This window comes from Scophthalmus maximus, chromosome 3 (genome assembly GCF_022379125.1).
Source record: "Scophthalmus maximus strain ysfricsl-2021 chromosome 3, ASM2237912v1, whole genome shotgun sequence".
Lineage (NCBI taxonomy): Eukaryota > Metazoa > Chordata > Actinopteri > Pleuronectiformes > Scophthalmidae > Scophthalmus > Scophthalmus maximus.
Genome location: NC_061517.1, coordinates 22,748,618 through 22,759,737, shown reverse-complemented (window position 1 = coordinate 22,759,737; position 11,120 = coordinate 22,748,618). Strand labels below are relative to the sequence as shown.

At 41.2% G+C, this 11,120-nt stretch overlaps 1 protein-coding gene across 1 annotated transcript in view; it reads right to left on the bottom strand.

The window, feature by feature from the left end:
• Window positions 1–658: 658 nt before the first annotated feature.
• si:dkey-91m11.5 (PH_BCR_vertebrate and RhoGAP_Bcr domain-containing protein) overlaps window positions 659–11,120 on the bottom strand; it is a 31,496-nt gene continuing 21,034 nt past the window's right edge. The window contains exons 10-23 of the mRNA XM_035638972.2: window positions 10,798–10,963; window positions 10,514–10,633; window positions 10,195–10,270; window positions 9,984–10,088; window positions 9,817–9,891; window positions 8,329–8,426; window positions 7,992–8,123; window positions 5,326–5,385; window positions 3,730–3,839; window positions 3,127–3,266; window positions 2,837–2,971; window positions 2,612–2,717; window positions 2,255–2,414; window positions 659–2,173 (exon numbers count right to left, since the gene is read on the bottom strand). Of these exons, the coding sequence (XP_035494865.1) occupies window positions 2,084–2,173; window positions 2,255–2,414; window positions 2,612–2,717; window positions 2,837–2,971; window positions 3,127–3,266; window positions 3,730–3,839; window positions 5,326–5,385; window positions 7,992–8,123; window positions 8,329–8,426; window positions 9,817–9,891; window positions 9,984–10,088; window positions 10,195–10,270; window positions 10,514–10,633; window positions 10,798–10,963 (1,573 nt within the window). The 3' untranslated portion in view covers window positions 659–2,083. The remainder of the gene's footprint in view (window positions 2,174–2,254; window positions 2,415–2,611; window positions 2,718–2,836; window positions 2,972–3,126; window positions 3,267–3,729; window positions 3,840–5,325; window positions 5,386–7,991; window positions 8,124–8,328; window positions 8,427–9,816; window positions 9,892–9,983; window positions 10,089–10,194; window positions 10,271–10,513; window positions 10,634–10,797; window positions 10,964–11,120) is intronic.

The window sequence follows — 11,120 nt, the reverse complement described above, 5'->3', positions numbered from 1 at the left end:
GTTAAACACACACACACACACACACACGCACGCACGCGCGCGCGCGCGCGCACAGGGGTGTAGCACCAAATTCTGGGCCCAAATGTTTAATTAATGTTATGACACTAATAACAATCAAAAAAAACTTATGATTCCAGGCTTTCTAGGGCCCCACCCCATCCTTGGGCCCTGGGTAGTCTGTCCCCCTTTTCCCCCAGTGCTACGCCCATGCACATACACACACACACACACACACACAGGAGGAAATACCCAAACTCTAGGGTTTTAGATCTCTCATGTAATTTGGTGTATCTCACAAATGAATTGTCACACTATTAAGTTATGTGGACATTGGGCGTTGTCAGGAATAAAATATTCAGCATAGATGCAATTCTGCTGACTTTATTTTTTAACTAATTTAGCAGGCCCCACCCTGTCCTTCCCTGTCACTGAGCGATTTTAGTCCATATATTCACATATGCTCAGTGAACAGGTGGTCTCTGGTAAAAGGGGGGCTACGGCAGAAAACAAAATTTGGCATAGTAGACTCGGTTTAGTACACTGCATTTCTAAAAGAGGGTAGAAACACTAGTGTAACAAATTTAAATGGAGTTATGCCAAGGATGAAATATTCAAGTCGAATGTTTATTCAATACTGAGGAAGGACACAATGCAAGGATAATGTTATTAAGTTTTTATTTACACAGATCATACATAAATGACACCCTGGTCAATGCTCATCCTATGAATCGCTAAGACTTATTGCTCATTTTACATGGATCACAAGGACTGAAGGTTATAGTTTGTGCTATCAAGTGTAAAACTTGCGATGATCTGGGGAAAAAATGTAATGGAATCATACAGCATAATTTCACAGAAAACTGAAAATAATACTTGGTATGTGGATGATGAACCAGTTAATATATGAGGAGATTTGGATATGAGTGAATCACTGTGCTGCAAGGGTCCTACTAGTTAACATTTGGTATTTTAGATAATCTCCAGGTGTTCTCCTTTCTACAGCAGTGTGTCCTATGAAGGTAGTAGATTACACACAATGAATGCAACGAGCAACACACATACATTAACTTCAACAGAATAAATCAAACTAAACAAAATCTAAAAGAAATGTTCTCACAAAACATGTGAAATATGGGCAAAAGACAACTGCATAATGAAAATTATACACAGCACAGTATACATTCCATGGGTGGAAGAATTAAAACTTGTCTTTTCCTGGAATGATTAGCCTTTAATTTCTCGGTACCACCTCCAAAAAAGCACCCATAACTCACAAAAAAACTCTGGCTCGGACACCACCAGAAGAACTTGCGAACTGAATATGGACACTATACAAATTGTATAGCACAGGAGAAAAAAAAACCACTTACAACTTGTTAGGTCAACATGCCTGCATGTTGTTCTGACTAGTTTTCAGTCTCATACTATTAAATTATGTACAAAAATAAGAGTGTAAACATTAGGGTAACCGAAATGTTCTATTGGTCCTCAGCAGGGAAACATTGGCACAGGTGAGCTTTCAACCAAGTGAAACATTTCTGGGAAATAATAAACATGTATAGACATCAAAAATATGAGTCCATTCATCCATCAGCCAGCCACAAAAATAAATCTGAAAGAATTCAACGACAGCAGAAGAAACCCCCCTCTGGGAATATGGAGCTAATGTTACCGAGACAGAACAGGACAAGGGGGAGTATAAAGTACAGCAATTAATGCTCCTTGAAATTTAAATTCAATTATATATAATTTAGTATATATATATATATATATATATATATATATATATATATATATATATATATATATACATATATATATATATATATATATATATATATATACACACACACACACACACACACACACACACACATATATGTGTGTTTGTATATATATATTGTCCATATATCATATAGGGCTGTCTGGTGGCTGTTTCCAGTTTACTGGTTCCCCCTGGTGGCTAAATTAAACATCTTCTCAGTGAAGCAGCCAGCCATGGCTGCCCTGCATTATCCACCTCAACAAACAGCTGCCATTTTTCCTCTGAAGGACATTTATGGACAAGTGCGTGAGGTTCCTGTTATACTTCGGTAGAGAACAGAAGGCTTTGACGTTTGCTGTCCGGTGTTGGAATGCTCTCCAGCTGAAGGAAGTAGAGAAGGACTTGAACCTACGGCGACAGATAAAAGGTGGTCAGAACTTCACAGGTAATCCAGATGTCACTGTCTCACTATCCTGACGAGAGTTTTACCTGCGCCATAACCTCCAGAGACCAGCTGTCGTTCATGGAGATGGGCTGTGAGCTGTGTGAGATCTTGCTGTCTTTTTCAGAGGGCCGAAGCAAAGTGGGTCCAAAGACTGTAGCCAGATTGTGCAAAGACATCTTGTTGATGCTTTCATTTTCAGCCACCCTGTAACCACAAAGTGAAAAAAGACATTCAACTTATAGATACTCACAATATCACACTGTAAAATCATGACTTAAAACAAAAAACTTTGCAGTGATTAACAGATTTTTTTTTTCCGATGGTCAGGAGCAGATATACAGTCCATTATACATTTAATACACAATAGTTTAAATAATGTATTTGCAACTGAAGTCGTTTACCTTTTTAGGTGGTCGAGCAGGAAGAGGAATGTGACCAGATTGGGCTCTGGGAGAGACAGCAGCAGGTTGAGCATGCAGCTCTCCTTGGCCACACTGTCAGACAGAGCTGCAAGGCAGAAGCACACATGAATGGGCTGGTGTCATTATTCGCAACTGTACTGTATTCATACCCTCCTCAACCTTTAAATACGTTTAAAAAAAATAATAAAGTGACTTGTGACGTACCGATGCCTCCAGCAAAGTTAGGGTACAGGTCATCAGTGAAAAGAGGCTCCGGCAGCTCGCGGAAATACAGCTTCAGTGTTCCAGCGATGGCGTTTACGTCCATCTCCCGCATCATGACAGACACGTCCCTGTTGTCTGTGCAACAGATGACACAACAGTCACTGAATGCCACATTAAACTTAAGACAAGTTGAGCAATAGGCTTTGAGGATTATGATTTAATGCTGCAGAAGTCTGTCTATGGTGTGAATCACCTCACCTAAAAAGAAATCACGTTCACGCGGAACTCACTTGAATCGAATGCAGCCTTCAGCGCCTGGATGTCCGTCGCGACGCCAGACACTCTGTAGATTCCGACCTCCTCCATCCCTCGTCGCTCGATCTCCTCCACACACTGTCTCACAATGAGGGGAACCTTGGAGCGCTCTCGCCTGGTGAGTGAACAATCACAACACAACAAGTTTTACAGGGGAAAATTTGAATTTGTAATAAATACTGTAAACACAAGAGGCCATGGTGGCTATGGCCGAGAGACCATGTCAATACAGGGACTATTGCTCGTACCAGTGTTCCTCGAAATAAAGGCCATGTTTCCCATACACCCTATTGTTTGCTGTCAGTGAAAGTGTTCCTTTGGTAAGTGGCAATGTCAATAGGAATTTTATACAAAAGACATTTTGCCATATTGCAGTAGGACAAACACAAGTGTAAAAACTAACATTTGGTTTCAGGCGGCGCCTATTGATATACATGCTGGCTTACTGTCACGGCCTACTGGGGCACTTGATTAGAACAAAGCCATCTTTATTCTTATTGGTTACACATGTTATAAGTTTCCCACTATGTCAAGTCAAAATGCCTGCCGTGCCTTATAAACACATGTTAACAACTCACTTAGTTACTACACTGATTTTCACTCCAAAGACACCGGATTGTTTCCGCGAGGGCATCCTCTTCAAGCTGAATTCTCTGCTGGCGAATTTCATCGAAAGCTTCACCTCAATCTGAAACAAGTAAAGGAATAACGTTACTTTTGATTTCTACTGAAACATAAAATTCAGTGACTTTTCAACTATTTTCTAGGCCCAATTGTCTAACATTCAAGGTGTAGTTAGTACTGTTGCAACACTCGTGAGGAAGTGGAGATCCTTCAACGTGTGGAGCAGGATGTTGGAAATGTTCTATCAGACTGTTGTGGCCAGCGTACTGTTCTTCACTGTGGTCTGTTGGGGGAGCAGCATCAGAGCCAGCGACATCTACAGACTCAACAAACGGATTAAGAAAGCTGGCTCTGTAATAAGGTGCAAGCTGGAGGCTTTTGAAGCCGTGGTGGAGAGGAGAAGACTGAACAAACGGTTTTCTATCATGGATAAAACCCTGACCATCCTCTCCACCACACACTGGAAAGACAGCGGAGCTCCTTCTCCAAAAGGATCATTCAACTTCGCCATCACAAGGACCGTTACAGGAAATCTTTCCTGCCACGAGCCAGTAGACTGTACAACACCTCACCTCTGTCTGACAGAGACACACAGGACTCTGTTTAACACAAATCCCTGCACATTTGCACATGTTCTTTTACACAGTATTGGTAAAAAATTGCATACTTGCACTAAGATTATGTACATTCTTTATCTATCTATCAATCTATCTATGAGACAACATTTTAAAAGAGGTTCGAATGTGCGAACACCCTTGGCAAACTATAAGAGCTGAGGAACAGCAGGAGGCACATCTAGACAGCGGTGTCCTTGTAACTAACATTATACTATACTAACAACAAAATTATATATATATATATATATATTATATATAAAAAGAATTGAAAATATATTAATCCAAGCACTTTAAATGACTCATATTTGTTTATGTCTATTGTCAAAAGGCCTTGATTTTATTTTCTCAAATTCAAAAAACAGTAGGAACTGTACCAGCAAAACCACTGAGTGTAATTAATAGAGCTCAACAGAACTGAAGAGGAAGAATCTGTTATTTATGTATTACTTATTTTTGAGGAAGAGGAAAAATGTGTTATTTTCGGTTACATCACGTTCAACTTTACCACGTGTCTCTGTGTTCTTGGAGTCCTGTTTATATGTGGAGGTTAAGGGAGAAGTTAAAGGAATATATTGAAGATATTTGGTGGTTTAGTATCCTTTTTTGGAGTTGTTTAAAAGCATTAGAGATAATATTCAAAGGCTTAAGGCTGCTTAACACCCACCATCAGATTTGTCAAACCTTTATTTCATTGGCCATTGTTACTGCTTTCCTCCTTATGCGCCGCACCAGACCAGGTCTAAATCACAAAACCACTACATGCAAACGTGCCAAACCTGGACTAGAAAAAGTCGTGAAATTACCTTTGTCTGTTTTGACAAATAAAATAATAGTTTCACATAGATTTAATGGGACTTTTCCCAGAAGCGGTGGAACAACTATGATGTCAATGTTAGTCTCGCCTCTTTTGACTGAGTTGGTGAAAACACTTACCCCATTCATGGTGATGACTGACCTCTGCCAGTCTTTGTTTTGCAATGTCTGGGGATCCAGCTGGAAAAAATGAAGAGACACATTTTTAATGCAAGTTTCACTTCTGTTTTAATTAATGAATACATTTTTTTTTTTTTTAAACACGAAATATTTTTAAAACCCTGACTTTAATGTGACCTGAGTACTATGATTATTATTTCTGAATTGCAATTAAGTTAAGAGTATTACCTGCTCGGTTACTTCACTCAGGCTCACATGAACATAAACATATGGCAAGGTAGTGTTGACTCATGCCACTGATCTATTTTAATCATCTGACTAATACCAAACTGTCAACCTTTACTTACAGTGATCAGGCATGACGACCGTGATAACACCAGTCGCCCGCTGCTACGCATGGTGCCTGTCCAACATGGCAGATGTTCTTCCACCCAAGTACCCATCAAATCTCCTTTGAATAATCCTTTATTCAGTGAAAATCTATTTTCTCACATAATACTTTTACTAAAGAGATAATCCCCGACAGGAACATAACGAAAGAAAGTCAAATAGGGTTTTAAACATCAGAAGGAAATGCAAGAAAGCAAAAACAATTGTGTCCTCAAATGTAGCTCCTTTATATCAACTACCAGTGCAGACCTGTCCACAGCTCATTGCCCATATCTTTACCTTTCGTCTGAGCACACTGCTGCGGACTCTGTCCCACAGACGGGCCCCTGTACTCTGGGGTTTCCTTGGAGCCGTGTCTCCCTCTTCTCCCTCCAGACTGTTGCTGGCCTGATCTACACTCTCCTCCTCATTCGGTTTACACTCACTCATCCTCTCTGGCATGAGTCTCTCTCAACTCTAAAATATTACTGTCACTGACTAATGGCAAACGAGCAAAGAAGCTGGCGCGGTTCCGCAGATATCACTATTTTCTACACCGATAGGCTTACAGCAGAAGCCGGTCCTTCTTCCCTGAACAACGAGACTTGGATCCCTTTGCTTGGAAGCAGAATCCTGAGGAACTCCGCTAATGCAGCCCAGCTGAAACATCGCAAAACTTTCTGCATCATCTTGTTGTCTAAGTCATTGTTAAGACTCTGAATCTTTTCATTCCAGTGGAAGTCAGAGAAGGAACGAAGCTGCGCAGTCTGCCAACCATGCTGCCTCTGCCTCTGTGTTGTTCTACTTCACAGATGGATTTGGGAGCTTAACTCGAGAGAATCTCCTCCTACCCTCATTACCAATGTGCTTGCGCCTGCCGCTGATTGGCAACTCTGTCTCTAAGGTGGCATAAACAGGATCCTCTGGGCCAATTACTGATTAGTACTAGGCAGCTTTTAACAGTAGAACAAGCATGTGTATTATCCTTCCCACATCTGAAACAATGTTTGGCATCTAAATATCCGTGATGAAAAACATATATGGACCTAATATCATTAAAAAGCACCTCAGAGTTTAATTGCTATTATCTGATAAAATAATTGATCTGAACATATATTACAGCTTTCAAATATCATTGCAACCAAAACTAGATCACAATAGATCACTTTGATCAAAAAGTTTTTATAGCCCACTAAGTCCATGTTACAAGTAAAAACTGTCGCAAAGCAGAAAGCACAAAGGCCAACATGACACTGAAGGCTGATAAAGTTTCTTAAATACCTGACAGGTAATTTAAGTCTCCAGGCTGTTATTATATGACTGCAAGCACCCACATACCTAGTGTTTGGGGTTTGACACACCTGTCCAGCAGAGAATTCCCTTCACCAGCTGCTCAAAGATCTGTGTCTCTCTCCCTCTGTCACACTCTGGAGCAGTGCCAGCAGCTACCTTTGGTCAAACCAAAGTCTAATCTGCCCTCCGTCACAACACACTGTCAGGGGTCAAGCTTGGCTCACCTCCCTTTATACAGCGAAGGGGCCCCACAGGGCAGGATTAGCCCCCCAAAAAGTTCTTGTGGTCGGGAGAGCAGATAAGACGCCACTGTCGAGGTACTGGGGTCAAGAGGGAGCATGTTCAGTCCACATAGGCAAGGATTGTTGTCAGTGGAACCATGTCGACTTTGGGAATCTATAAATAATCTAGTTTTCTGCTTTGGTGCAATATGTGATACAGTATGGTATGTAAGTAAATTGTAAATTACTAGAACATTTGTGCATTTAACTTTATTGTAAGTGGCACTAATGGCAAATAGTTTGACATATTGGTAAAGACACCTATCATTATAAAATATAAAGCTGCAACCAGAATATGGGAACAGAAAGAGTGGAAACAGGAGGAAACCTCCAGTCTGGCTCTGTCCAAAGTAAAAGAAGAAATCCATTGTGGTCTATAGGTCAGTTGATGAGTAATAGCAGGACATAAATGTCACGTATACAGTATGATTGAGTTCTTCAACTCTTTTAACATTGTGCAGTCAATCCACCAGAAACCAACTGTGAAATACTTTTTTTTTAATTAGTTTATCATATATATATTTATGTTCTCTGTTAACGTATGACATGTTATAACTCTCCACTATTGACAATTGTTTGGTCCTCAGCAATCTAGTATTGGTCTGGCACTGATAGGCAGAACAGACACAGTCAGTGTCTTAAAACCACACTCATCTGACTCATCACAGAACAAAGAAACTTTGCTGGGACATTCGCCCCAGGTCATCCCTCGTTAGTCCGTACCTTTATCTGTCCTTTGGCCATGATCTTGTCAGTGATCTCTCCATCTTCTTTGCCCTGCTTGGCTTTGTTGCCGCACTTCTCATAACAGAGCAGCCTCAGAGTCTGAGAGCCCTCCAGTTCAATCTCAAACTCCTTGCACAGAAACAGAGCAAAGTCATGTTATTGTAGGTGTCAGCCCGGTGTTATAACATGTTACTTTTATTTTGTCCAGTCAACCGTTTTTTTTCCTGAGCATCCATGGCCTTTTGTTCCCAACTGACGAGCATTTATGTCTTGTTTGCATTTGTGGATGTTGACCTCACTCATTCACTTTCTCTACACTGGTTTGCACGCTCACCTCGTTCCAGTTGGGTTCTGTAGAGTCTCTATACACTCGTGTTTTGGCTTTGTTGACAAAGTAGCCAAAAGAATCCACTTCCAGAGAGCAGTAAAGGTCTAGGGGGCAGAAGCAGAAGTCATTTAAAGGGTGAATCAAAATGAAGCTAAAAGTTAAAGATCCACATTCATCAGCAGGTTGAGACATACCCAGACAAGGCAGTGTAAAAGGCCCCTATCACTGCAACGTCATGCTGGCTTTGAAGACCTACCAGATTCCTTCTTGCATCATTACATGTCTACTGGTACTGTCTGAGTAAATCAAGGAATATCAGGTGAAGTAAACTCCCAGCTGGTTGAAACATGCCACTGACTGTTTCCTGACTAGTCTTTGTGATAGAGAGCAAAAAGCAGAAGTCATTTAAAGGGTGAATCAAAATGAAGCTAAAAGTTAAAGATCCACATTCATCAGCAGGTTGAGACATACCCAGACAAGGCAGTGTAAAAGGCCCCTATCACTGCAACGTCATGCTGGCTTTGAAGACCTACCAGATTCCTTCTTGCATCATTACATGTCTACTGGTACTGTCTCAGTAAATCAAGGAATATCAGGTGAAGTAAACTCCCAGCTGGTTGAAACATGCCACTGACTGTTTCCTGACTAGTCTTTGTGATAGAGAGCAAAAAGCAGAAGTCATTTAAAGGGTGAATCAAAATGAAGCTAAAAGTTAAAGATCCACATTCATCAGCAGGTTGAGACATACCCAGACAAGGCAGTGTAAAAGGCCCCTATCACTGCAACGTCATGCTGGCTTTGAAGACCTACCAGATTCCTTCTTGCATCATTACATGTCTACTGGTACTGTCTGAGTAAATCAAGGAATATCAGGTGAAGTAAACTCCCAGCTGGTTGAAACATGCCACTGACTGTTTCCTGACTAGTCTTTGTGATAGAGAGCAAAAAGCAGAAGTCATTTAAAGGGTGAATCAAAATGAAGCTAAAAGTTAAAGATCCACATTCATCAGCAGGTTGAGACATACCCAGACAAGGCAGTGTAAAAGGCCCCTATCACTGCAACGTCATGCTGGCTTTGAAGACCTACCAGATTCCTTCTTGCATCATTACATGTCTACTGGTACTGTCTGAGTAAATCAAGGAATATCAGGTGAAGTAAACTCCCAGCTGGTTGAAACATGCCACTGACTGTTTCCGGACTAGTCTTTGTGATAGAGAGCAAAAAGTGTAGTGTAAGCAGGCAGCGATTTGAGAGGCGATATTTAAGGAGTCTTGTACACAATGTTCCTGGCTAATCCCACTTGTTTCCCCTGCAGCTGCCCGCCCAGCTGACAGCCGCAGAGACAGGGGGAGAGAGGGGGAAAGAGAGGGAGGAAGAGGGAGGGAGGGTAAAGCAGATGAGACTGGACTGACCCAGAGGATGATGTGACAACACGTGTAACCTTTAGAATTATCAGTGATGTGATTTTAAAAACGGGGGGACAAGCCACTTACTTAAGCTCTGTTTGAGCCCTGATGCAGAGTGGACAATGACATTCAGGAAGCCATATAAACCAGAAGATTCATCATCTGTGAAGGGAAGAGTTGGGCTGAGATGAAATACAAAACTGAGAGTACGGGTATTAAATCCTTAAACATGCAGTAGGTAAATCGAATCATACCTTCCTTATTCACACTCATTGGAATGGTGTGAACAGTCTGGAGCTTCACACAGGAGTTAGTGAGCATCTGCAGCTCCAGAGAGGTCAGAGAGAAGCTTTTAAAACCTGCAGGACACAGTCGAGATTAACTGAAAGTCACACAAAAATGACATACCAACTGTGGCAATAACAATCCTGCCATTATGTCTTTAACGTTAGAAAGAAAGCTCACACTTCTTCTGCTGCTCGCGAACAATCTCCCTCCATTCGGCACGTTCGTAGTCAGATGAGATCAGAAATGTGAAACCCTGAAAGAAATGAAGGGATGAAAATTGCTGTTGCGTTCTCATACTGTATTCTCTTGCTGTCACCAGGAGAGGGCAGCAGAGAGCAAAGAGAAAGTTGGTCCCGGAGAGAATAAGCCATCTCTAACTAAACTATGTATGAAAGGTTCAACAAAGTAATGCAGGTAAAAAGTTTCATCAGTTTGAATTTTTGATTTTTATACAATGCTGAACATTAGAAAGGACCACTGACTTCCTTTGACTCACCTTTCCATTTCTGTTGGCCACTCTGAATGCCATGTTGGGTGACATGAGAAGCAGCAGAGACTCTTGTTCTGATAACTTCTTCCTCAAACGCTCAATCGCCTTGGGCCCCTTGGTGGTTCTCTACACATAAACGGTAACAGGGTTCATGTGAAACAAATTTTTAAGCTCCTCATTCAGTTTTATTTTGTTTAGAAAATGGTCATTGTTGTGGTGTCCCTGCAAAGCAGCTCTTGCACATCACTCACAAACGAATATATCAATCAAGTATTTTGGAGTTTCCTCACCTTTTCTCTTTGGATCTCATTCTTGATCTGGGAGATTTTAATCTTCATCGCGTCAATTTCCTCGTCCTGGACCAGAGGGATGGGGGTCGACTCACAGTCCTCAATGGTCTGAAAGGTCAGGTCAGCCAGTGGGATGTACCACTTACAGTCATACTGTTGCCCTTTCCTATTGAAGGATGAGATGTTTGTATAAAGACACTTTTATTTTTTTTTCAAACTAGCAAATTTTCTACAACTTATAATAGCCATGTTGTCCTGCTTTTTTCACCAGATTGGTCTGTTAAGACGTGTGAAACCAACAGCACAAACTTACTAAGCAAGTC